General features: G+C 51.2%; 1 protein-coding gene across 1 annotated transcript in view; it reads left to right on the top strand.

The window, feature by feature from the left end:
* Nucleotides 1-27,498, top strand: part of STAB2 (stabilin 2) — a 139,388-nt gene that overhangs the window by 39,352 nt on the left and 72,538 nt on the right. Inside the window, exons 11-25 of the mRNA XM_041738716.1 lie at nucleotides 1,211-1,293; nucleotides 2,847-2,996; nucleotides 4,399-4,542; nucleotides 5,074-5,130; nucleotides 5,284-5,409; nucleotides 9,968-10,021; nucleotides 10,320-10,400; nucleotides 12,523-12,675; nucleotides 15,522-15,584; nucleotides 18,298-18,384; nucleotides 19,418-19,504; nucleotides 20,555-20,666; nucleotides 23,534-23,714; nucleotides 23,906-23,999; nucleotides 25,158-25,316. Of these exons, the coding sequence (XP_041594650.1) occupies nucleotides 1,211-1,293; nucleotides 2,847-2,996; nucleotides 4,399-4,542; nucleotides 5,074-5,130; nucleotides 5,284-5,409; nucleotides 9,968-10,021; nucleotides 10,320-10,400; nucleotides 12,523-12,675; nucleotides 15,522-15,584; nucleotides 18,298-18,384; nucleotides 19,418-19,504; nucleotides 20,555-20,666; nucleotides 23,534-23,714; nucleotides 23,906-23,999; nucleotides 25,158-25,316 (1,631 nt within the window). The remainder of the gene's footprint in view (nucleotides 1-1,210; nucleotides 1,294-2,846; nucleotides 2,997-4,398; nucleotides 4,543-5,073; nucleotides 5,131-5,283; nucleotides 5,410-9,967; nucleotides 10,022-10,319; nucleotides 10,401-12,522; nucleotides 12,676-15,521; nucleotides 15,585-18,297; nucleotides 18,385-19,417; nucleotides 19,505-20,554; nucleotides 20,667-23,533; nucleotides 23,715-23,905; nucleotides 24,000-25,157; nucleotides 25,317-27,498) is intronic.

Raw genomic sequence — 27,498 nt, 5'->3', positions numbered from 1 at the left:
GGTTGGCAGTAATAAGGGAACAGAGAGTCACTAAAACCTGGGGCCGTATCCATGGTCCACAGTGGGTGCCAGGGAATTTGGAGAACAGGTGGTGTGATCTTCTCACATGTTCCTGGTGTTTAGCATTGTTGCCCCACCCCCTCCCCAGCCACTAATTGTCTGCAGTGACACCAGCCCCTCAGGCAGGGTGACAATCTAAAATGCCTTCATCTTTTCCAAATGCCCTCCAGGGGCCATTACCTAACACCCCCTTGAGAATGAACTATTACAGTTGATTGCCGCATTGGACAAGACTTTCAATAAGATACAAATCTGGCCAATCAACAGAAAGTAAAACACAGACTTGACCAATCAACAGAAGCCTTAAAATGCTAATACCAAGAATTCACCAGTCACCAAAAAATGATTTCCCAGAAAGAGCACAAACAGAGGATAGATCAGTGCCACCTTGTTGGCATAGGTCTTCCCACCCAGCCTGCACACGTATCCTCCTCTTGCCCAGGCATCTTCCAGGGAGTCAAGTACTTGTGACTTGCTTCTGGCTTCTTACAGCCTCCCTCTGAGGCCTCAGACTATCAGATGACAGCAGGCAGGGGTGACAGTGTCCTTTGCAGAGTATGCCCTCGAGCATTTCCTTGGACAAAGCCCCATCACCTTCCACCCACTTATGAAGTGCTGGTCCACGTTGTCTGCTATGTGACAGCCCAGAGCCCACCCTGCTGTCCCAGCTTCTCCAGCAGGATGGAAACAGCTCCCGCTACGTAACTTGCAGGGCATCATGCAAAATGACAAGATGGGGTCCTTTGTTCAAAAATTATTAAACATTTCACAGCGGCAACAGCAGAGAATTACATCAAGCATGAGGCTCTTCTGAGCTGGCCCTGGATGGAACAGGCCTGTGTCTCCACTCGCTGTGATGACAAACAGCCCAGAAAGTCAGGCACGGGTCAGGGACCTGCCAGGATTGTCTGAGGATTTTGTCACATGACCTTCACAGAAGGTATCATCCCAGGGTCTCCTTGAAGCCAAACCATAGCTCTGTAGAACCTCTGGGGCCGTGGCATCATGATGCCTTTTGCTTTCTTGGAGCTTCCCGGGTTACAAGAGCCACACATACCAGTTAGAATAGATAAGCTCATTGCTTGATTTACTCTTCATATGCCGCTGACTCACTTGGTGTTTTCCTTCTTTACATATTTCTATTCCCAAGACAAAGCCTATGCCTGGCCGCTAACTAACCTGGGACCCTTCACTGTGCTCTTGCCCACAGACAAGGGACTGAAAGGATTCAATGTAAGTATTTAAAATAAAGTGGTAAACCCACAACAAAATTAAATCTACTGATGATAAGGATGGTGATTTGGGGCGAGGGAGGGGGGGTAAGTAAATGTTTAGTAAAATATGACACCCTGACCACATGTACACTGATTGTAAGACATGTACTTGCATGTCCAGCAAGACCCTTACCAGCTTTCTAGAGGGCCCACAAGTGCTCCCTTCCAATCAAGACCCCTTCAAGGGTAACGACTGAGGCATGTTAAGTATCATCACGTGATAAATAGAATTTGCATAAAGTAAAACTGCTTATTTCCTGCAAGAAGAATTAACCTAACATATAAGCTACATATTCATTCCTTTAAAATAATAATAAATGATGGAATCCCTGGGTGGCTCCATTGGTTAAGCGTCCAACTCTTGATCTTGGCTTAGGTCTTGATCTCAGAGTTGTGAGTTCTGGTCCCGCACTGGGTTCCATGCTGGATTCCATGCTAGGTGTGGTGCCTACTTAAGAAAAAGTCATCACAAATGATGACAGTGGTGGAGGAAAGTAGGAGAACACTGTGGTCTTCTACATGAGCAGCTGCTGTCTGAAGTAATATCATGCAGTGGGAATGAAATCCATGATGCCTGGAGGAGGCATCCTATCATGACGGTGTCAATACAGCTGTTACATTTGGTTTAACAGAGATAATGGATGTGCTGATGTGCATAAAAGTGGTTTATCTTAATCCAAGATATTTTGTGATGATAATTTTTTGCTGCATTGAATAAAAACCCAGGAAGTGCCAGACCCCTCACCCTAATATCCACCACTGTCAGACAATCCGAGATGAATCAGCCATTAAACTTCAGAAGTAGCCTCATGTCCCTTCTACTGGGGAAGAAAACTTACGAATAGGGAATGTCTCTGCACAAGGCACTTTGCATGTGGTCTCTTGTTTAATATATAGATTATCCACACAGAATTAATAAAAAGTATCTGTTGAATGATTGCTGACAAAATTTAATACTGAGAAAATGTAGAGTTGGTCCAGTGGATTTCAAAAATCCTAATTTTCCTGTTCAAAAGCTCTATGGATCTAGATTGCACTTTCTTTTTTAAATTTAAATTCAATTAGCCAACATACAGTACATTAGTTTCAGATGTAGCTTTCAATAATTGATCAGCTGCATCTAACAGCCAGGGCTCATCCCATCACATGCCCTCCTCAGTGCCAGTCAGTCACCCAGTTACCCCGTCCCCCCACCCACCTCCCCTTCTGCAACCCTGAGTTTGCACTTTCTTTTCACATGACTTCTTGTTTCTTTCCCATCTGCTCTGTGGGCTCGAGATGATTCCTGAGTGCCTACACCTTCCTTACTCCTGGTGGTCTGGGAGGACACGGAACACCACCTCCCACTCTCCAGATGGCACTGCCCCCAAAGTCACCTGTGTCTGAGAAAGCCCAAGCCCGAATTAGGGTACCCTGGCATTGATGTCTCTGAGTGGCCAGTGCATGCCCCACAGCCTCACTTTGTCCTTTAAGCACCAATGGAGACTGAGAGAACTGGCTCTTTTTCCTTAGGTAGAAGATCTCTTGGTGGATAAGGAGGCTGCTCAGTACTTTGTGAAACTCCACATAATTGCTGGGCAGATGAGCACCGAGCGTATGAATAACACAGACACTTTCTACACCCTGACTGGAAAGTCAGGAGAAATCTTCAATGGCGATAAGGTGAGGGTCTCTCTGATTTTCACTCCCAGAAAAGAAGTGTCTGCTGAGCCAGTGCCCACAGAATCTCTGTCTGTGTTTGGCACCGTGGAGGTTACAAGGAACTTCCTTCCATATTCCTTGTTTGCCAAAGCACTTCCCTATGAGGGAAGAAGCCGAGAGCAACACCAGGAGGGATCTGGCAGGAGAGGAGGATTGTGGAGACAGGGTTATAAAATGTTGGGCTTTGCTGTGGTTTGAATTCATCTTTAAGGGCACATCATTCAGGTGTCAGCAGGAAGGAGAAGCTGTGCAGTGTGTTTCCTGGAAGCGCCGGCACAAAGCCAGATCAGCATCCCTCTTATAAAAGGAAATGGATTATGTTTGTTTTAGGTTGCTGGAGCTTATCCATCTTCTGCAAACCTAGCACTCCTTCTCCCCTATGCCATGAGTCCTGTTCTGTTGTTTATGTAAAACTACTCTCCCCCCTTCTCACAAATAACTTTTCCTGTCACTTTACTGAGCGAAAGAGGATGTGATTAATAGAACATGCATGTACGGGTTATGACCTATATTGTTGTATTTCACCAACTATCAACAGTTGATAGGTTATTGAGCACTTAATCTATGCAAAGTACTGACGTAAACCTTCATTTATGTTGTATAAGACTGGCAACAACCTCATAAAGGAGAATTTTCAAGTGGGAAAACCAAGAGATCATGAGTAAGGGCCAGAGGCAAGATTCAAATGCAGATCTCCTTGCCTGATTCATTAACCAGTGTGTTGTACTGTGTGTGTAAGGATGGATGGATGGACGGACGGGTGGATGGACGGATGGACGGATGGGTGGATGGATGGATGGATGGATGGACGGTGGACAGATGGATGGATGGATGATGGACAGAGATATCTAGATAGATGGATGAAAATGTAGCTTCTTTTCTCACAAGGACATTCTTTCATTCATTCATTCATTCACCCATTCATTCACTCATTCAATACATATTTATTGTCTATAGCTTGTAAGAGCCACATGAAAGGAAGAAGGAATTAGCTTCAGTCATTTATGCAACAAAAATTTTTTATTCTGTGCCTTGGCTATAAAACACACTAAAGTAGGTGATAAGTTTACAGTAAATTGAATTGTTTTGCCCTTTTTGCCCTTGCAGGCTATTGGGGGAGACTTATGATTCCTTATTCACATTTAGCAATCACTGGTAGTCATCAGTGGTTTCACACATTATCTCATTTGATCTCAATGAGAGACCTGTGAAATCAAGCAAGCAAGTGCCAACTTTCCTATCTGAGATTAAGTGATTTATCCAAGATCATATAGCCAATAGATGACAGCCAAGGACTCAGGACTTCTAATCCAGTACTCCTTCAAGGAAACCACATGAATTTTATTTTTTCTTGGTGTTTTAGGACAATCAAATAAAGCTTAAACTCTGTGGAGGCAAAAAGAAGGTAAAAATTATACAGGGGGACATAGTTGCTTCCAATGGGCTCCTGCACATCCTTGACAGAGCCATGGACCAGATGGCACCCACATTTGAGAGCAACACTGAGGTGAGACATTTCCCAAATCCATCTTTCTTTGTTCCTGGGAGAGTCATATCAAAGAAGAAAATGCATGCCAGCACTATGTGGTTGTCCTTCTTGTGCTCTAGGACCCTAACCATGGGGAAAATAGGATAATTTCTGTTTTCAGTGGAATCCTGGGTACTTCTGCCAACAGAAAGAAAAACATACAGTAGGTGCATGAAAGATCTCAATTTTATGACCTCTTTCATGGCCACATATGATGATTCAGTCTAGTATCCATTTGTCGTGAAAAGTTCTCTCTTGTGCTTTATGGGGGAGGGCAGTCCTCACTGCAATAGAAATTTATTTCTTTTGACTCATTTGATGATAGCCAAAGGCTACCTCAGAATACACAGATCTAAACCACTTTTTCAATAACAACAGGAAGCATTTCTATAATGTGTTGTGGTTGACTTGGTTCTTTTCTATCCACATTTACCCATAAACTCTGTCACAAACCTTTTAATGTTGGGGTGTCTATTTCCTAAACTGCCTGTTTCTTTTTGCGATTTTTAGAAAACCATAATGACAATGCTGCAACTAAAATACAGCAAGTTCAGGTCTTTGTTAGAGGTACGTACTTTTCATGAGCTTCTGGAACATGGTTTTATGTCCAGTCTTTTATATAATGAGCAGAGGTGTCAATGATAAATATTTGCCAAGGAATGACTTGAAGTATTTGTCAGAGATAGGTTGCAGATATAAACTTTCATTTCTCAAATGCAGGAAACCAATGTGGGACGTGCCTTAGAAGAAGATGGGGCTGGCACACCATACACCATTTTTGTTCCAAGTAATGAAGCCTTGGACAATATGAAGGATGGCACCCTTGATTACCTCCTTTCTCCAGAGGTATGGTATTCTACGTACTCTGATGGCATCGTGTCAGCATTGCTGCCTCAGCCTATGCCCATACAGACTTTTTGCAAACTAGAGATGTTCATGTATCACCATCTACCCTCTAGCAACCGAGGCAGACATCATTAATCAATCACAGTCCTCTGGAACCATGGATATGGCTCCAATATCCTGGACAGAGTTCCAAGTAGCCAGTCAGACTGAGCACAGGAAATAAAATCTATTTGCTGCCCTAGTTCTACATGATTAGTTTGATTTTTCTGGCTCTTCTAGTATATCTCAGTGGCAAAATCAATATTTTGATTTCCCTACTCCAAAACTACCGAGAAGATGAATTCTAAACTAAACCATCCTGGGCCAGGTCTAGACTAAATGTAAAAGGCACAAATCTTGGGGCGACCTGAGTGGCTCAGTGGGTTAAGTGTCTGACTTGACCTCAGCACAGGTCTTGATCTCAGGGTCGTGAGTTCAAGCCTCATGTTGGGCTCCATGCTAGACATGGAACCCTCTTTAAAAAAAAGAAAAAGAAATAAATGTAATTTTTAGATGCCCCAGACATTGCTTTCTATTGCATTCATCTCTCTTCACAATAACCCTCCACCCCTATTTACCGTAAGACTTCAATTCTTTCACATTCTCATCTAGAAAGGAGATTTTTCTCCTTCACACAAGAGCGTAAATGACTGGCACCATTTAAAGTGTTTCCTCTCCCAGAAATAACAGCCTGAAGCTGAAGGGAAGAGTGACTAATTATGGAATTTCGTCCATTAGAATGTCAGGTGATGGAATTCTAGGAAGGGCCACAGCTTTCCTCCAGTGCCCTAAAATCATGCCACCATCCTGGCAACGGGGCAAGACTACTCACAACCTCGTGTAGATCAGCTCATTGCACAAAATGAGGGGCCCGGATCTTTTAGGGCAGAGATTCCTAAATTTCAGTGTACTTAGAAATCGCCCTTGGAGCCTTTTATGTAGGTGGCTCACAAACCATTCCCCAAGCGTTCTGATTTAATGGCACCTCCATGAGATCTAGAAATAGACATTTGGGGAAAGTACCAACTTTTTAACTCGGGTGACCCAGGCCACACTGTTTCTGGAACCCTGAGACTCGTTGCATGTATGGCTTAGAGATGCACAGGGCTACAAACCTCTCTAGAATACTTTCGGGCATCTACAAGGACATCTTGGGATCCCTGGGTGGCGCAGTGGTTTAGTGCCTGCCTTTGGCCCAGGGCGCGATCCTGGAGACCCGGGATCGAATCCCACGTCAGGCTCCTGGTGCATGGAGCCTGCTTCTCCCTCTGCCTGTGTCTCTGACTCTCTCTCTCTGTGTGTGTGACTATCATAAATTAAAAAAAAAAATTTACAAGGACATCTTGCTTTCAGAAAATTTTGGATTAAAAAACGTGTGGATCCAAAAGATAAGTCAGAAGGTAATCTCTCACATTGCAAGCAGATGTCCACCAAGTGAAAGGATTCACTATGGGTTTCTGCTTGAACTGTTGGATTTCCCAGTGTCTTCAAGATAGAGCACTGTTGTAAAACTATGTATGATTCACATGCACATTTTCTGAAACCTAAACATTGCAGAAGAACTGGTGTAGCTCTCTTTGGAACACAAATTCATGCTGAATTTTAAAGCTAATAATAATAATAATAATAATCCCCTGGGAGATTATTAAAATCCAGAGATTATATGGCTTCACTGAGTCCATAGCTTCTACTTTAATACAGGTTTTAAAAAATAATATTAAAGGCGTTCTCAGACAGCTAACCAACTACACCTAGAATTAAAGCAAAATCTTTTCATTCAAATAGAAAAACAGCAACCTCCCTGTTTTTCTGTCAAGCACCTTTGCTCAGAAAGCTCTCGTCTTTGTCTTCCTTCCTAACTCCTTGGAGCTGTGGCTGGAGCAGCTTGCTTGGGCTGTGGGGAGGAGACTATGTAGTCTTCCCAGCCCCCTCCAGGGAGAGCGCCTTGCAGCCTGACACTGACCTAGGGCGGGAGCACTTCTACAGCAGAAGCTGGCCCGTGCGGAGCTCGGAGCTCGGGGCTCCCTTGGCTCCACAGAGAACCGATGTGCCCCTGCCGCTGGCTCCCCATCTCCTTGCTCAGAGGCAGCATCCTTCTGCCCTCAAAGGTTATAAACGCTGCAAGTTTCCTGGTTCTGAGTCAACAGTCTCCTTCCACATTGGTTTCTAGGTGAGGAATAGGATGATCTTTTCCGCTTTATTCTCAGGTCCAGAGCCTGTTGAGTTAAAGCTTCTCAACCTCTAGGAAGGTCTTTGTCTCTCCAGACATTTGAATAGCATGCTTCAGCTTTATTTCAGGGATGAAATCCAGCAGGAGACAGAAAGGGCCCCATCAGCTCTGCCGATGAAATGGAAAATAAATAGACTTCATTAGAGGAGCGGCTTCTGATTCTGATCTTAGAATGCCACATTTCCTTCCCAGCATATCTTTTTGCTTCGGGGAGAACTAAAGCAAAAAGTCCAGGAACTATCCTGCCCCCACAGAGACCGCAGCTACTGATAAGCAGCCCCAGTTAATGATTTGTCACCGAACCAGGCGAAACAAAAGCAAAGGGAAGGAGAGACTGACCCCACCAGCTCATGAGATGAAGGGAGGTGACACCATGGAGTCCGGGCTCATAGGAGCAATGTAGTAGAAAAGCTCTATGACCTGAACATGAGAGAGAGGCTCTGCTACAAACAGCAGCTCCTGGACACGCATCCTGTTTAGCTGAGCCACCTGGACTGACTCCTAACCGAATGATGGCCCTCGTGGCCCACGGCCACACGAGGCAACAGGCACACTCGAAGGCAGGGATGATGCCCAGCAGCTCCTCGGCCCTTTTCTTTCTCCTGCTTCATGTAAAAAAAGGATCCAACGCCAATTAATTCTGGGGCTCTGGAAGTAAATGATCCAGTAGGTAACATCCTCCCTATAGAATCAGAGGATCAGAAGGGGTCTCACTACTCTTTATTCTGCAGGTGAAACCAAGGCCTGGAGGGAGCCATGTGGCATGCTCAGGGTGACAGAGGCCCAATCAGGACCGCAAGGTCAAGCTCAGTGCTTTTTCTAGGACCCCTTCCCCCCCTTTTAACTTATTGGCACAAGTGTTTGCACGGGGCCCGCCATATGCCACACACTTTATGGCCTGGCAGCCCATTCATACACCAGGCAGATCTGGCCCCTGCCTTCCGAGGGTGTGCAGTCCCTTTGGGCTGGCATCACCCATCAGTCCCCACTTTTTCTCACCCCTTCCACCACTGAACATCCAAACTTGTAGTAGCACTGCCTCTGCCAGCGAGTGCTCACATGTGGGAACCGTGAAGCAGCTGCAAGGGGAAGACAAGAGCCAGACACCCAGGAACAGAGCTAGGGCTGCAGGAAGTGTCACATCCAGGGCTGGTCCCCAGGGTCCCATGTCAACATTCTTACTGCTAACCCTGCCCGGCTCACAGTGCTGTGGGCTGGTAGTTGTGGGGACCACACAATGCATCACCCAGAGGGAATGCAGTTGCCAACATACAGGGCAGAAAGCAGGGTGGCCACAGACGAGCCAGGACGTGTGGTCACTTCACGGCCTGGGGACCTAGACCCAGTGCGCAGGGCCTGTTCTCCACAGGGCCGCTGGCTGCTGGAGCTTGGCCCTGGGGTAGTCAGCCTTGGGGAGGCTCCTGCAATCCTGTGATCCTCCTCCCAGCCTCACCCGTGTGTCCACCAGTGTGCCACTTAAGAAGCAGAACTCCAGTGTCAGGAAGCCTGTGCCCCCGGCTCTGACTACAGGGAGTCTGCAGGCCAACCTCAGCAGACCCTACAGCTGCTGTGCCCCACAGAAAGGTCCCCTGCGCCCCTCACCTCTGCGGGCTCCCCCCCAGGCCACCCCTGTGGGGATGGCTCCCCCTGCCAAGAGTCTCAAGACCCCTTTTCCTCCACCTGCTGCAAACACTTCTGGGGCATGAGAGACCCTGGGCAGGGCTTTGGAGGAGCGATGACCATGTACCATGCAGGTGCAGAGGGGAGGTGTCTGCCCAGCTGTTCCTAGAAGGGTGGGGCATTCCCAAATTACCAGGATGTGGTCCGACACACAGACATTCACTTATGGAGGAAGTGAAATGGGATCGTAAGCTGAGGCTGCCTTAGCAATTCCAGAATGTGGCTTCAGACCTTCTAAGAGATGATGGAATTGAGGGTGGACATCTTAGGCTTGTCCCCTAGGTTAGCTTGGTGAGCTCATGTAGCTAAAACTCGCCATTGTCACACGTAAAATGAGTCGATAGCAGTCCTTCCCCCCACAAGGCTTTTAAGAAAATCAAATAAAACGTGCGCAGAGTGCTTCCAGAGTGGCTGCTGCCACAGCACAGGAATGGGGTGAAGCTCGGCTCCTCGGTGTTGGGGTCCTTTCACCCTGCCCTCCCAGTGAGGACACTAGGGGTCATTTATTTTTATTGATTATGTGTCCAGAGTAACTAGAGGAGGGTCCCCACAAAAGGGGAGAGCAGTACTTCCTACAGGGACTAAAGAAGTATTTTGATTGTTTTGCAGGGATCCCGGAAGCTTCTGGAACTCGTCAGATACCACATTGTCCCACTTACTCAGGTTGGCCCCACTTTCCTGCCCTATTTTCCCTGTTGTCCGCGTATCTGACCTAGTCTCACATTCTGTTATTACAGCGCCAGAAAACACGTGACAGTGGTTCTTTACTTGTAGCTCTGGGCCTACGCTGGGTGGGGAATAATGAGCCCATTATCAAGGGGACCCTCGAAGCCACAAAACTGGTGAAACCAGGGCTCCCATTATTTATTTCCTGGACTTCCGGACTATTGTTTCCAATGAGACCTTCACAAAAGCAGGGCTCATGCCTCGCTCAAAATGTGTTGTTCTCTTCTCTTTGCAGCTTGAGGTGGCGACCCTCATTCTGGCCCCACACATTAGGAGCCTGGCCAACCAGTTCATCCAGTTCAACACCACAAGCAATGTAGGTGTCACAACTCACATGCGTTTCTGCTCTGCTTGTCGCTATCGGCCTACCTCTACCCTAACTCACAGGCTTGTGTCTTTAGGATCATTGCATTTATTTGTTATTTTTTTCACTTCACTGCTGTGTTTATTTGCTGACCAAGTGCCCGTGTGAGACCCAGAACTAGATGCCAAGGATAAAGCAGTGAGGAAGACAGGCTTACACTGCAGCCCGGAAAACACACTTTAAACAGCTTAGTAATGATCTGCTCATGATTTTGTTACGATTATAAGAAGTGTCATTTTAATTATGGTGAGAGTTTACAACAGGAGGAAGCTGCACATGTCTGGGTGTCTAGAGGTCCTCGGGGCAGGGGTAAGCAATGCTTTAGGCAAGCTTCAAAGGGTGAGTACAGGCAACTTGGGCAGAGATGAGTAGAAGAAAGATCCAAGCAGCAGGGAGACTGTGCAGAGGCCCTGTGGTGGGAAGGAACATGACTCAATTAAGAGACTCAGTGAAGGTGGCTTTATTCAGCTGATCCCCTGGTCTAACACCAGCACAAGGCTGCGAGGACACAGATTATGTCTCCTGTTAATCCACTGGTGAAGGTGGTGGAGGTGGTGGTGGTGAAGGTGGAGGTGGTGGAGGAGGAGGTGGTGGAGGTGGTGGAGGTGGAGGAGGTGGTGGTAAGGGGGTGGAGGTGGTGGAGGTAGAGGAGGTGGTGGAGGTGGAGGAGGGGTGGTGGAGGTGGTGGAGGTGGAGGAGGTGGTGGAGGTGGTGGAGGTGGTGGAGGTGGAGGAGGAGGAGGTGGAGGAGGTGATGGAGGTGGTGGAGGTGGAAGAGGTGGAGGTGGTGGAGGTGGAGGAGGTGGAGGTGGTGGAGGTGGAGGAGGTGGTGGTGGAGGTGGTGGAGGTGGAGGAGGTGGTGGAGGTGGTGGAGGTGGTGGAGGAGGTGGAGGTGGTGGAGGTGGTGGAGGTGGAGGTGGTGGAGGTGGTGGAGGTGGTGGAGCAGAGAACAGCTGAGCAAAGGCCTGAAGGACATGAAAACACAGGCAAGCAGCAAGAATATCTGGGGGAAAGAGCATTCCAGAGAGAGAGAGAGAGTGAGAGAGAGCGCAAGGACAGACAGAAAGAAGCGTGTGCCTGTGGAGGAACAGCCAGATCATGGCACCTGAACAGAGGGGGTGAAGGAAGACAAGTAGGGGCAGTCAGGGCAGTGGGAAGAGGAGGAGGAGTGCAGTCAGGTCCACACGGGCCTGAGGATTTACTCTTGATGAGAGATAAGGGGCGGGATATCGAGCAGCGAGGTGACGTGATGGGCATCCGTCCCCCGCCCCTCGTCCCTCGCCCCTCGGGAGAAGCTGGTCGGCAGCTGGAGGCGTTGACGCAGAGAATGACGCCGACTCAGACCCGGGCTCCAGGGCCGTGGGGACGGCAGCTGCCGTCTGAAGGGAGCTCCCAGGGAATCTGGGATGGGACGGGCTAGAGGAAGGCGTCCCCGAGCCCCCGGGAGCCACCGGGCCGGGTCGTGGTCAGCGCCGCAGGACAAGCGAGCAGGGAAGCGGGTGGGACTCATCGCCAGGCGGTCACGTCCTGCCGCTCCGCCAGAGCAGGGCTTCCCGGGGTCCCCGTCGGTGCAGCCCCAGGGCCGAAAGTGGAGCCTAACACGCAGTTGGTAGGTGTGGCCACAGGCACCCCATGGCCGCGCTCCTGGATCCCCATGGAGCCGGCAGTTAGCCTGCAAGCACCGTGTCTGCAGAAGCATCTGGGCCCTGGCTCGTTTAAGATCCGTCTCTCGCTGGGGGCGGCCGGGCTCCATCAGTCGAGCCTCCGACTCTTGGTCTCAGCTCAGGTCAGGGTCTCAGGGTCACGGGATCAAGCCCCGAGTCATGCTCCCTGCTGAGCCTGGAGCCTGCTTGGGATTCTCTCTCTCCCTCCGTCCTTCCCCCATCCTCCACAACACCCACCCCCTCAAATCAATCATCAATCAATCAATCTTTAAAAAAAAAAAAAAGTCCATCTTTCCATATCAGCCAGGCCCTTCTCAAAGCAACCGTCTGAGGGGTGGCCAGTGCTCGGAGGGGCCTGGGATGGCTGCTGTCCTGCAGGCTGGGGCAAAGGATGTCACTGCTTCCTCCCAGGGCCAGATCCTGGCGAATGATGTGGCCGTGGAAGACACCGAGGTCATTGCCCAAAACGGCCGCATCTACACCCTGAGCGGTGTCCTCGTTCCTCCCTCCATCATGCCCATTCTGCCACACCGATGTGATGAAAGCAAGAGAGAGATGAAGCTGGTAAGGAAACCGGGAACACAAGGAGGGGGCCCCGGGGCAGGCCATACTCCTCCTCTCTCAGTTCTGAGGGACCTGGAGAGCAGAGTTACACCATGGGAGCCTCGCACCAAGCAGCTCCTGTCTCCACCAAGGGGCGAGGCCAGGGGCCTGAGGTACTACCTTGAAAAATATGCATGAGGTTCCTGGGAGGAATGTTCCATGATGACCCACCCCCCTCCCCGGTTCTGCTGGCTCCTTGAAGCTGCCCAAACAGATCCCCACAAACTAAGAGGCTTCAAGCAACAGAAATGTATTCCCCCAAGGTTCTGGAGGCAGCGGCCTGAGATCAAGGCCGGAGCTGGCCGGGCTCCCTCTGACAGTGCTGGGAGGTTTCCTTCCTCCCCAATCCCAGCCTCTGATGCTGGGACCGTCCTGGCTCCTAACTGCATCATTCCAATCTCTGCCTGTGTCACATGGCTTCCCTCCCCATGTGGGTCATTGTGTGGCCCTCTCACTTCTTCGCAGACACCAGTCATTAGACTAAGAACCCACCTACCCTAGCACGGCCTCACCTTAACGAGTTACACTGGCAAAGACTTAATCAAGGGAACAGGAACTCGGAGGGGCATGCTACTGCACTCCGCTACAGCGCAAGGGTAGCATATCACCTGGGCCAGCCCACCCCAAGCCCACAGCTATGCTCCCAGAAACTTACAATAGGCTTTCTTCGCAGGTGGGTGCTCTGGCCTCGCCAATAAACCATCATTCTGTATTTCTTTTCAAAAAGCAAACTTCCTGTTTGCCTCTGAGCTTGGGTACCTTCTCATGGCCTTTCCCGTTCCCATAGCAACATACTTGGCCGAGCTGGTTTTATTCAAAGCACCCCGAGTTCCAGCACCAGTGGACATGTGATCCTTCGGTTCCCATGGAAACCATACCACCAAAGTTGCCACAGGAACAGGCCTGGGTCTTTCTTTTCAGGACACTTCAATAATACTTCAATGATCATTATCAAAATATCCTTGGAATATGGGCACTGAACAAGGAATAACGGCCTCATTTGATAGGTTTCGTTTATTGATCCCTCCTCTCACCTCTTACTGTGAAGGCTGGAAATAGGGAGTTGAGCACCTGGCACGGGATTGTGGCCAGTTCCTCTGATGCTTTAGGATATTGGGCCCGTACGTCCTCCATGCCAGTTGTATATCATCTGGAGGATGTGATTCAATTCTGAGCACCCCTTTTTAAGAAAGGCAGAAATTCGGTCACTTTCCCAGCCAGTCCCTGGCACTGATTTCTGTTTGGTTCATTCTTTGAAAAAACAAGTTCTGGCAGGTATGTCAAGTGGCATGGGCTGGGGTGAAGTTCAGCACAGGCCAGAGGAGAATAGTCCCATCTCCCATTCCAAAGGTGAAAGGTTTTGGAAAACAGGGTCTCTTGACTTTAGAGCTTCCCCACCCCACACAGGCACCCCTCAAGGTCAAGCACGGAAGTCTGTGGAGGGACAAGGGCAGCCCTAACTGCCTGACTTGTTGCACAGTTGGTCTGTTCCAGGTTGCTCAAAGCTGGTTCTCCAGATTCCCAAAGAAAAGAATCAAGAAGTGGGTTTGAGCTGCAACCCAAAAGATCTTTGCTTTATTAGAGAAAAAAGCATCCCAACAACACCTGCCTTAGGACAGAGTCGTCTTTTACTATTTTCTCTGGGCTTAAAGTTAAATCTATCTGCTCTGCATGACTTAGGATGGTTTTGTTGGGTCTGTTAAAGGTACAAATGCATTCTCTGCAAAGTACCTGGGGCCAGCACAAAGTGGGAGCAGCTGGCATTGTCTAAAAGTCTCAGTTTTTACCAGCCTGAACCCATATCTGCCTTTAGTTTTGTATGTTTGGATTTTAGAGATTTCATTAATAATCTGTTGTACAAGTTAGGGTCCCTGCAGGAAACAGAGGTTACCCTCATGGTTCAAATGAAGATATTTTAAAGAAGATGCTACTACAGTGGGGTGGGCAGGGCTAAGAAGACAAATCAGTTATGCTGGGGCATCCAAGGAGAAGCAATGGCGGGAACTCCCTTTGCCCGCTGGGACCAGAGAGGTGAGGAGGGAGGGGTAGGACATACCGGAAGCCCGTGAGAGCTGGAAGAATGGAAGCAGTGCCCCCCATCAGGAGCTACAGTGGCAGTGCCCACACGGAGATGTGGGGAAGAAATACCTGGATCTTCCCTCCTCCTACCCACCAGGATCCTGCTGGCATCTCGCGTTGGCAAGAACAACAAGATGCTGGCAGGGGAGGCTGAGCAAGCATTCTTCGAGGTCTACCTGCTGGAGCACAGAGCCCAAACAGGGAAGGTCAGAAAATCAATCTGGAGAGTTTGGAGGCATTCACCCCCCCCCCCCCCCCCTTCTTGCTCCTGAATCCAAATGAAACAATAGTCTGGGGGGGTGGCTGGAAGGCAGAGATTCAATGCTGCTGTACTGCTGCTGAGCTAACTGGAGAACAGGGTGCAAGTGCGTGACCAAGGCTAACGCTTCCTCTCCAGCACAGGCAGATGACCACGATGCTTCCTCAGGGCCAGGTGCCTCTACATGAAAAATTGTCAGAAACCTCAGGCCGGCAGGCAATCTGACGGAGGGTGGTGGCAGAGGAGGGCTGCTGTGAGCAAGCTCACTTAAGGCTCCCGGACCCTCCAACAATCACCCCAGCTTTCCTCCTTCTCCCTGTGAAGGCATCAGTAGGGAGAGCACAGAGACACCAGGAGGGTCCCATGAGGGGGCTCCAACCCCTTGGCAAGAAGGACACATGGGACCAGATAGGGAATCCCCATTCCCTCCCAGAGAGAGGCCTGCACTGATCCTTGTCTTTCCCTCCAGGGCACCTGTGTGAGCTGCTCCCTGGTGTACTGGAGCAAATGTCCTGCTAACGCTGAGCCCACAGTGAGTAGAACAGTCTCGGGAAACCACCTGTCACCCGAGCACCCCACTGCTATTGTTTCTCATCTTATCTAATTTCTTCTTAAGATATTAATTCCAAATGGGATAACTTCAGATTAGACTTTAGCCCACTGTACAGGGAGGATCAGGAGCATCCTGTAGAGAGGAGGGGAGAGTGTGTCCTGTAGCGGGGAGGGAAGGGAGCGTCCTGGAGGGGGAAGGGGGGAGAGTGTCCTGTAGGGGGAGGGGAGAGGGCCTCCTGTATGGAGAGTGTAGACAGCTGTGTCTGAATCCTGCTCATGACCCCACATATACATGCTTAGCCCCTTTGCACTAATTTCCTGGTCTGTAAGTAAGAGTAAGAATCCCAAGAGCTGTACCCTAACGCCCCATGTTGTACCCCGGGACATGGCTCCTGAGGAAGTGTCCCCCCTCCTCTCCCCACCCTCCTACATGTGTAGAAGACTCAGAGCTTTGCCCTCAGCATAAGGTCCAGCTGGGCCTGGAAGTTAAAGATCAGTAGGCAGATTACCCAGAGGATACTCACGGATCCCCCCGTACTTGGGATAGACTCCCAAGAAACAAGGACCCCAAGCAATGGCACAGCCCGCATGGGCATGTGGTCGGTATGTAAAGAGGCCGTCACGCACGGAGGCCCAAGGAAGTTCAGGGTCATCAACCCGGTCCAGTTGTGCAGCTTCTCTGTACCTGCATCCTGCCCCTGGTGAGCAACCGGCTCTTGTGGAAGATGAACAGGGAGGGACTGACAGGGGAGGTTTCACTCCTGTTTCCAGGGAGAAAGGGGAGGAGGGAGTCAGGGTGTCTGTGTCGTATCTGCTGTTCCTCAAGTGCCCTAAGCTCAAAATAACCCTCCTGCCTACATGGCCTATGGGCTGGCCCATCCTGCCCTTCTTATTCCTGTCTGCTCTTCCCAAGCCGCTTCCTAGACAGAAGGCCCAGGACCATCAAGGGCATGACATGGGGACCCTCCATCCTCCCTCAGTGTGACTGGATCCCGCACATGTCCATTGAAAGCTGGTTCCCAGGGCATGGAGAGGAGTGAAATACAGTCTTGGTTTGGTTTTTGTGTCAAGAAACTCTCGTCTAGCGAGGAAAACGGTTAGTTCTAGAATAGTCCACAATCCACATGCCAAGTACTCTACTTGCGGGAAAAGAAAGACACTCCAGGGTAACACTGGTGATAGAAATGTCTGCCTACAGGCAGCAGCTCGTTCCACCAGTGGGTCAATCCACTTTAATAAATTTCCCTTTATGCACCAAAAAAAGGGAAGAAAGGAATCTCTGACTGTAATTTTGTCCTAACAAAGAGCATCCCAACCAGAAGTGTCAACACTACAACAGGTCACTGAGGAAGGAGGTGAGCCCGTTAACACAACCCTACAGAGGAACATTTAATGAAGCCAAACATGCACACGGAATAGGCGCAGGTGTGCAGGCCACTGTTTGCTCGGTGAAGCCCCTACCCCGAGCCCCATGGGATGCCGTCCACCAGAGGCACGGACAGGGAGGCCAGAGGAAACCACGTTGGCTGGCGTCGGGCGGATCGCTGCGTGCCAGGCATTGTTCCAGATGCTTCATGCAGCAAACTACGGGGTAGCTATGCCACTGTCCCGACCACCATGTGACCTGGGAGTGGACGTCGGGAAACTAAACATGGTACCCGAGCTCGCACAGCCAATACTCGGCAGAGCCACAATCGCGCATCGCTGCGGCCCACATAAGGAAGAGAAGGGCGGAAAGACGGTGGTGTTAGGTGTCTGGGTTAGAGCAAGAATGGCTCCGAAACCACTCTTCACAGGCTCCCCCGCCTACACTCGCTGTTATCCTGCCATCCGACAGGAGGACTGCATGGTCCTTCCGCAGGACTCCCTCACATAGCTCTGATTTTAGGAAGTCCTCAACGCTCCTCCCTGAACAAGCGCCTCATGTGCAGGGGTGTCTCCATGTCCACGTTTACCCAACACAAACCGTGAGCCCAGGACCAGCACTGTTGTCCCATTTGGCAGAGTGGTGTGTGCTACCCTTGGGTCAGGATGAGGTGCAGCGGCCTCTGGGCCTGCCCCCAGCTAGCGGTGCCTTTAGGAGCAATGTTTTACCTGCTGAGGCCACGGTTCCCTTACCCCCAAAGGGGGGCTAAAAAGCACCCACGCGAGGTTGAGGATTGGTGGCTTCATGTGTGCACTGTGGCAGCCTCCAGTGAGTTGTTGATAAAGGCAACTCTAGGTGGGTGTGACCACCTGGGTCAGAGAATGGGAGGCTACATTTAGATCTGCCCCCCCACACACACACACACCCCTCCTAAGAGAAGGACTCAGACCATCACTAATTGGTTTGGTAGATCTTTCTATAAACCAGAGCAGGCTCTGTACTGGCTCCGTCATCTCTGCGTAGGAGCACAGCGATGGCTGCTAACCAGGAGGGGAGACTGAGCCTCACGCAGGACGAGCAGGACAGTGTGCCCAGAGCAGCCCGCAGTAGCTGCCAAGGCACAAGAGGGGAGGTCAAGATAACGGGCCTTAACTTGCGCGAACTGCAGCCTGAGCTCTACTAGCAAGGAAACAGGGGCCTAAGGAGGTGACCAAATGGTGACGGGGAGCCACATGTGTGCTGGGGCGCCTTCCGGCTCATGTGTAAGCCCAGCCGTGGCCAGAGGACAGATGCAGACTCTGCGTTTTTCCCATTGGCTTTCTTCCAGGCGCTTTTCACACACAGATGTGTCTACACCAGCAGAGTAAGGAGCCTGAAGACGGGCTGTGCCCGATACTGCAACACCACAGTGCAGGTGAGGTCAGCAGGAGGGCGCGGCCCCAGGACCACACTCTGGGTCTCAGTGTCCACGATGTCAGGGACGCTGTAGGGCCTTGGCCTAGGCTTCCCACAGGGCACAGCAGGGTGCACTCTCCGGGCCCACGCCAGCCCCACCCCCTTACCCCCTTCTGACCCCCGTGGTTCCTACTGTCCTCGACATGGAGCGCATACTCTAGACGCTCTCCCCACAGAAGGCCGAGGCCGTGCATCCAACCCGTAACCAGGGTCTGCCCCCCATCGTGGTCTCAGAGCGCACACTTGCCACTCCCTCCCCACAGTTCTCCTCCAGGTTTCCCAGGACAGATTCCTCTTTCAGGTGTTTATCGCCCACGCCATCTGTTGCCACTGGATCCACACTGGCCTCCCCAGGCTTCCCCTGCTTTTGCCTCCACCTGCCACCATGTCATTACCATATTTTTGTCTTCCCAACACTTTCAGTTCCCTTTATTTGGAGATAGATTGTCTGCCCCGACTACACAGAAGATGGGCCCCGGGGCACAGGCCTTCCCGCCACATTCTTAGGCACTTGGGCACTAGGGTCCAGCTGGTGCCTGCAGTCAAACCTCAGTACATGGGGCGGGGGGGGGGGGGGTGGCGACGGGGCGCTGGGGGTGGTGGTGTTGGGGCTTCAGTACATAAGGGGGTGGGAGCAGGGCCTCAGTACATGGGGGGGCCTCTGTACACAGGGGGTGGGGCCTCAGGACACCAGGGGGGTTGGGCATCAGTACACGGGGGAGCAGGGTGGCCTCAGTACACGGCGAGGGGATCAGGCCTCAGTACAGGGGGGAGTATCAGGCCTCAGTATATGGGGGCAGGGGTGGGGCCTCAGTAAACAGGGCAGTGGCGGGGGGTGAGCAGATTGCAGGCAGCAGCCACATCGCCATCCACACTAGAAGGCTGGCTGGGGCCTGACCCTGTTCCTTACAATAGTGGAAAATAAAGTCTGTTTCCTCTGGGGACTTGGCACGCTGCTCAGCCCTCAGCGCATCTCGCCTTCTGTCTCCCAGATCCCCAGGTGCTGCCAAGGCTTCTACGGGCCTGACTGTACTCCGTGTCCAGGAGGCTTTTCAAATCCCTGCTCAGGGAATGGCCAGGTGATGCAAACCTTTCATGAATGTCGAGCTTCATGAGAAGCTTCACCTCTCCTAAGTCAAGCAGGGAAATCATTTTGAAAGGCCCTGAGCCAGGAAGTTCACAGGGCCAAACACGGTTCCCAGAAAGGGACGGAGACCATCAGTTGCTAAGACGATAGAAGGTACTTGCGGTAGAGGGGATCCGCTGGGGCTGGAGGGCAGCGGGGGTGCTGGTAGCTCTGACGTCTGCTTCTGGCTGCGACCACCAGACCCTGCCACATCCCTGAGGCTCCCCTGGCCCCTTGTTCCTCTCAGGGAAGAGAGCAGAGTCCCCTGCGTTCATCACCAAGATTTCTCTCAAGATTAAGATTCTGTGATACTTTTCTTAAAAAAAAAAGGTACTGCCCAGTGATTGCTTTTTTTTAACCCACCTCCAAAACCTAGTAAAAGGCCCAAACTTAAGTCACATAGCTTAGAGCCAGGGCTAAGCGAACGCAGGTGAGCAGCTGTGGTTCACCTGGAGAATCATACATCCGTGCATTTAGGAAATGCACGTCTGAACCCACCAGGTCAACAAGGAGGGGACTCTGCCCACACGACAGATGGAGGTGAGGCAAGGACAGGGTACAGCGGGGACTAACGAGCCACCAAGCCGATGCGGGGACCAGTGCCCAAGTCTGCTGCCCCGCAATCATGGCAGGGCTGACCTTGAGACAGCTGAAATGGAAGGACGGGGATGCAGGGGCAGGGGGGTCCTACACTGCAGGTCCTGCACGCTGGAGGTCGGCAGCCTGTCACAACAGCCCCCAAGCATGGTGTGCAGGTCCCCAGCTCACCATCATGACGCTCTTCCCCCTAAATGACTTCCCTTAAAGTTGGAAAGCTCAAGGCACAAGGGCCAGGCTTGTCAGTGTTGGAGCAGGACATGACCCCAACTTCCATGAGGCTCTGAGGGCTCCACGAGGGCTCCACAAGGGCTCCCCGAGAGCCACATCAGGCACAGGAAGTCTGATTTCCTAGCAGTCAGGCCTCTGGGTCCTCGCTGACCTCCAGGCCTGCCCACCCCTGCAGTGCGCCGACGGCCTCAACGGCAACGGGACATGCCTTTGTCAGGCCGGCTTCCGAGGCTCCCAGTGCCAGTTCTGCTCTGATCCCAACATGTTCGGACCTCGCTGTGACCAAAGTAAGTGGCACGTCCTGCTCGGCAGCCAGGCCTCCTCTGCCATGCAACACGGGGCTCCGCACCCTGGGCTCCCCACACACCCTCATCCTCCAGCACCTGGTTCTCACAGGGCAGCCCGGCCGGCTGTGGGGCCCACGTGGCAGGGTGTTGAAGCAGAGGGCCTGGGGTGGTGTCGCAGAACTTGAGAGTCTCACCAGCTCCCTGGGGACACCGCTGCTGTGGCCTAAGGACCGCACTTGGAAACCCTGTCTCTAAAGGTTTTCCCATTGGGTGGCCCAGGTGGCTCAGAGGCTTAGCGCCACCTTCAGCCCAGGGTATGATCCTGGAGATCAGGGATCGAGTCCCACATCGGGCTCCCTGTATGGAGCCTGCTTTCTCCCTCTCCCTGTGCCTGTGTCTGTGCCTCTCTTTCTGTGTCTCTCATGAATAAATAAAATCTGTAAAATAAAATAAAATAAGATAAAAAAGGTTTCCCCATAGACCTGGGGCTACCATGAGCTCAGCAGGCCCCATCCATCAGCTGTCCCCTCTGCAAAATGTATGCCCTTGGGCAAGTTACTACCTGCCCCCAGCCCTCAGTTTCCCCATGGGATGATAATAGTAATTACCTCCTAAAGTTAGTGCAAGTCATAAATGGAAAGCACTTGCCTTGGAACAATGCCTGGCACCCAGAACACAAGACACTGGCCCTGGTTATATTGCCTGTGACTGTTGTTACTGTTGCCGTGATTCTAAGTCCAGTGACACAAATGTCAGGAAGCTTGGAAGGACAAGTAGAAAGTTCCACGACACGGGGCATTTAAATGAAAAACGCAGTTATATAATTTTAGAAAATGCACCATGTCTTTCAAAATGGCATCATGGGTGTATTTAAGCAGACAGATACATATACGTCCAGAAATAAACATAGGTGTGTATTTCTACACTAAGGTTAGAACTTGAAAGAAAAAAAAAAGTAAATGGATTAGAGCTGGGTCTGGAATCACGCTGACCTGAAATCACATCTCCACCATGCAAGTGACCAGCTGTGTGACCTTACAGGTTTCACTGACTCTCAACTTCCCAGTCTATAAAATGAAGATAACGGTACCTGCGTCATGGTGTTTGGTGACATTAGGTCATAATTTCGGGCTGCAGCACAGAGCTGACACCCCACTGACACCGCTCCTCCTACTAGGACTATAAGCTTCATTCACTGCTCACAAAGCACACAGCCCTCCCCTCCCCTGTTCAGGTCCTCACAGCCATCGCCCAGGACAGACAGGACACCAGAGCACAAACAGCCACGGATCCCAGTCCACTGCTCTTTGTGCCAAATAAGGTTCCTGAGAAACAAAAATGAGGCTTCATTCCCCAGCCTGCCGACATTGGTATTTACATGAGGCCGGTGGGGCAGAATGCTGAGGCTGGGAGGCAGCCTGGAGGCTCTGGCAGCAGCGCCTCTTGTCCTGGCCTTGGCTGCCCAGTGTCCAGACAAGGAGGTTCCTCCGCCTTCTGGGTCCTGGTCTCTTGCACATGAAGTCCAGACCTGCTTAGAAGTTCATGAAAAGTCTTTTGATTTCAGTGCAGCCCTGATTTTGCAGCACGCTCGCCACATCTCTTGTCTTGTCCTGGATGTTGGCGGTGAGCACCCACAGCAGTTCCTCTCCTATAGCCTCCTGGGCACAACCACCGAGGCCTTCCTCTCAGATCGCATCCCAGCCTGAGAGCCTTGCCACCCACCTTGGATAATGTGGCCTCTGTCTTTCTCCCCGAGTGCGCGGGAGGCTGTGTCTGAGGCACGTTCCCATCGTTAAATCTGTATAATCAAAAGCAAAGTCACCCGGTACAGCTTTCTTTTTTTTTTTTAAGATTTATTTATTCATGAGAGAGACAGAGAGAGGGGCAGAGACACAGGCAGTGGGAGAAGCAGGCTCCACCCAAGGAGCCCGGTGCAGGACTCGATCCCAGGACCTCAGGATCACAACCTGAGCCGAAAGCAGACGCTCAACCACTGAGCCCCACAGGCATCCCACCCACTACAGACATGTGCAAACAGCAGCTACGCCCCTGGCCTACTGTGTGCACGCAGGGCACTGACAGGTGGACCTGGAACCTTGGGTTCAAGGCCCTGCTTCAAAACCTAGCAGCGAGTTGGGCCATGTGCTCCCTGTCCCTGGGTCCCAGTTTGCTCTTGTGGAAATGGAAATGATAGAAGTACCCCCTCTGAGGCAGGTGGTGCTCCCAAGGGGGGACAGGTAAAGGCCCTACCAGACGCAAGCAACGCCAGTGGTCGTGGCCAGTTTGCTGTGATGGAGGGTGAAGAACAGGAAGCTGCATGGCAGAGGCCAGGCTGGCAGAGAAACCCCATCTGTTGATTCCAGAACGGGGAGAGCTTTCTAGCCTGAGCTCTCCAACCATGACATAGATGAAGATCGTGTTCCTTTGCCTCTTTCACACACATACACATGCACACACACACGTGCACACACATGCACACACAAACACGTACACACACACCTATGCACGCACATGCACATGTGCACATGCATGCACATATATATGCACGCACACGCATATGTGTGCACACTTATGCACATGCATATGCACATACATGCACACATATATGCACACACATGCACATATACAAAGGCACTTCTGAGACTGAGTTCTAAAGCCATGAGTGGTGAGTCAAGCTCAGCAAACACTCAGGCACCAGGATAGACACTAGAGGAGCTAAGGCACAGACTCCAGAACCTTCCACTGGCTCAGCACCACACTGTGCTCTGATGGGAACGAGGACTGGAGGGAGGTGCTGTCCTGGCAGTGACTGCGGCCCCCTGCTCCGCTCACCCGTCCATCCCAGTGCTCCGGCCCTTGTGTTCCAGAGTGTCTGTGCCTGTTGGGGACATGCGATAGCAGGATCGACAGCGATGGTGCCTGCCTGGCCGGCACCTGCCGCGGAGGCTCTGCTGGGAGGTTCTGCCACAAGCACACATCTGCCTGTGGGCCCGACGCACAGTCATGTCACATCCACGCCACCTGTGAATACAGCAATGGGACAGCCAGGTAGGCCCAGGTCCCACAACTGCTAACAGGTCACAGGGCCTGGGCACCTGTGACTGGCTTTCTGCACCAGCTTGTCCCAGGGACAAGCGGTCAGATGTCAGGCAGGAACGGGTGAGCCCCCAGCAGTCTCTTCCGGGTGGAGGCTGCTCAGGATTCTGGGGCTCACTTTGTGTACACGCTTCTCTTCGCAGCTGTGTTTGCAAAGAGGGCTACGAAGGGGATGGAGGTCTCTGTTCAGAAGTGGACCCTTGCACAGGATTCGCATCAGGGCGCTGTAGCCGAAATGTGAGTGTTGCTCTTTATCTCCAAGCTGCCTGGTTTTTTAGGGAATCCTCAGGGGAGGCTTTACGAAAAGCAGCGTCTGATGGCTTTTCATTGCATGAGGCAGAGCTGCTGGAACCTTAAATTTTAGAGCTGACACCAGGGCCCGTGAGCCTAAACCTCACGTGTGGGAGGCGCCAAGACCACAGGATGGGGGTCGCTGGGCTCCTAGAAATACAGCCGGAGAATCTGATCCCGGACATATTAGTCAGACACTATGGACGGAAACGTCACAGCTGACAGTGACGTCACATCTGCCATCCCCTCTGCTCCCGCCCACCCCAGCCCCAGGAAACAGGTGTTCTGATCCCACCTGTACTAACAGAGAAACCAAGGCTGGGGCTGCTGAGTGACTGCCCTAAGTTCTGTCCGCGGGGATAGCCCAGGGGCACGGCCCAGACCCACTGCAGCCTGAATACTGTCCCACGCGGGGCCCTGGCCACCTTCGTTCCCACCACAGTCACCCAAACTGGTGCCCTGCGGCCGCGCTGCCCACCCTGGCCTTTCCCTGTTCCCCCATAGCCAGAGGGGCTTGAGGTACAGCAGCGTGTTTGTCCCGTGCTGACACCCCTTGCGGCACGTCCCAGCGGGAAGGTGAGATCAGATGGTGGCAGGCACCTTGCGCTGGCCCCGCCCTTGCGACAGTGTCGCCTGCACAGCCCTCCCCCGTGTACCCTTCAACCCCGGGGTGCCGGCCCCACAGGCCCAGAGTGGGTGTGGTGGCCGGAGCTCGGCCTTAGTGTCCTGAATGCTGGCCTCGTGGAGTTCCGCAGCCGTGTGCCCGCGGGCCGGTCCTTGTGTCCTCCCAGCCTCACCACCGCCTCTTCCATGAAGCAGAGAACAGAGGACTTTGCTGGAGATGGCAGCTGTCCCTGCATCCCTGAGAAGGCTCCCCACTCAGTAAGGGACCCGGCGTTCCCAGCGCTGGCCGGATGCGGGGTGTGACAGGCAGTTCTGTACTTTAAACCCCCTCAGGTTCTCTCCTGATCTTGGTAGAATGTGCGTGGTAACCGTTCCTGTCGCCCTCCACGCACACACCTGCTTCTAGAAGGCACCTCCCCTCTTGTGCTTGTGGCTCCACGTGGCAGGGCTGCGGTTTCAGAGCTGCTTTCCCTTCTGCAGGCGGAGTGCGTCAGAACCGGCACAGGGACCCACACATGCGTGTGCCAGCAGGGATGGACTGGGGACGGCAGGGACTGCTGGGCCATTGACAACTGCCTGCTGCCCGGGACCGGCGGCTGCCACGTCAATGCCACCTGCTTGTACGTAGGCCCCGGCCAGGTAGGTGTGATGGGGAACAGCAGTCTTTTGGCTGGAACATACCACAGCTCTTTAATCATGTGGTAGTGAGAGCAAGTGGTCGTGCAAACCCATGGTGTAGCTACTCTTTTTTTTCACCTTCTGACACTCTGTGCCCATTCAGCCCACCCCCATCCCACCTCCAGCAACCACCAGTCTGTTCTCTTTATCCAGGTGCTTGGTTTCAGTTTTGGTGTTTGGGGTTTTGTTTAAGATTCCCTATGTAAAAAAAAAAAAAAAAAAAAAGATTCCCTATGTAACAGAGATCACACGGTATTTGTATTTCTCTGACTTGTCTCGTTTAGCATAATGCCCTCAAGGTCTGCTATGCTGACTCGAATGGCAAGATCGCAGGCCTTCTTACGGCTGAGTAATATTCCAGTTTGTGTGCACACCACCTCTTCTCTATCCATCCTTCCATCCGTGGACACTCGGGTTGTCCCGTATCTTGGCTACTGTAAATGACGCTGCAGTGAGCACAGGCATGCAGCTATCATCTCAAATTTGGATAAATATTCTGAACTGAAATTGCTCAAAGCTATGGTAGTTCTGTTTTTCATCATTTGAGGAACCACTTTACTGTTTTCCATAGTGGCTGCACCTGCTTGCATTCCCGCCAATAGCACGTGAGTTCTCTTTTCTCCACATCGTCACTGACACTTGTTATTTCTTGTCTTTTTGATAAAAGGTGTACGAACAGGTGTAAGAAGGTAGCTCATTGTGGCTTTGATTTGCATTTCCCTGATGATTAGATGCCAAGTGTCTTCTCATCTGCCTGTTGGCCATCTATCCATGTGTCTTCTTTGGGGAAAAAAAATGCCTATTCAGACCTTCTGCCCATTTTTTTATACTAAAATCATGGATTTTGTTGTTACACATTAAAACATATTTCCTGCAGCCTTGTCAAAGAATACCTCCTTTGACGGAATGAAAAGCCAAGCCCTTCACTCCACATCCCCCATGGGTACAGTACATGATGTCAGGTTGAGTTCTTTGACTCTAAAGGGAATGCAGCATGATTTTTAATTCTATGTGTGCGTGATGAACAGTGTCAGTGAGATAAGGAGCAATTCACTTAACATCACAGAATCACCAAATATACAAAGCAGGTTTGCACATCAGTTGTGACTCAATCCCCAGTTCTCACATTAGCTGAGGTAGATGACATAAGTACAGCCGCAGGAGACCAGTTAAAAAGTGTGGGATGGCTCCAGTTTCAAGTCTTCATGTGTTATTAATGCAGAAGAACAAAACACATGAGACAAGACTACACCAGACTTGCTCGAAATAAAATGAAAGGCTTGCTTGCCACAAGCAGTGTGTTTGAACAAAGTGTCATTTGAATGCTAAGAGGCTGCTGTTGAAACCAATGCTACTATTTTCATTCTGTTAATTGAGGTAGCAGAAGGGTTTGCGCCACACAGGGTTTTAAGGGTCTATCCGCATTTATAAGAAACCTCAAATCTTAAATATTTGCGGTTCTTACACATGACTCAAAATGACCTTGCAGGCCTTCATGGCTAGGACGGTACATCACGTGGACTGTCACGCACACCCTACGGCCCTTTTCCCAAGCGTAAAAGTAACAATCCTACCACCCAGAGAGCCTAAGCATTCTTTTGAAATTAAATACAAGCCAATCGTCCTAGAAATGGCAAAAGGTAGCCTGGCTCCAGGAACTCTGTCCAGTCCCTTGTTAGCCAGTTTTAAATTGTTTTTTTTATTTTATTTTTTTTTAATTTTTTATTTATGATAGTCACAGAGAGAGAAAGAGAGGCAGAGACACAGGCGGAGGGAAAAGCAGGCTCCATGCACCGGGAGCCTGACGTGGGATTCGATCCCGGGTCTCCAGGATCGCGCCCTGGGCCAAAGGCAGGCGCCAAACCGCTGTGCCACCCAGGGATCCCCCAGTTTTAAATTGTTTAACGGGAGAAGCAGTAATTAGCTTCCTATCCGTTGACTTCATTACCCTCATTCCAGAAGTACTGTTCCTACAGTAGCAGAAGCATCGCCGAATGAGGTAGTCTCGATGTCTTTTCTCTTAAAGAATCGAGTTTGTTAATTTCTAAAAAACAAAACAAAACAAAAACATCAAATATAAGTTTGAATCTGAGAGAGCTGTCCCGAATTCTGATTCAACAAGTACCACCAAAAGCATCCAAGA

This window comes from Vulpes lagopus, chromosome 23 (genome assembly GCF_018345385.1).
Source record: "Vulpes lagopus strain Blue_001 chromosome 23, ASM1834538v1, whole genome shotgun sequence".
Taxonomy (NCBI): Eukaryota; Metazoa; Chordata; class Mammalia; order Carnivora; family Canidae; genus Vulpes; species Vulpes lagopus.
This window is presented reverse-complemented; position numbering and strand designations above follow the sequence as displayed.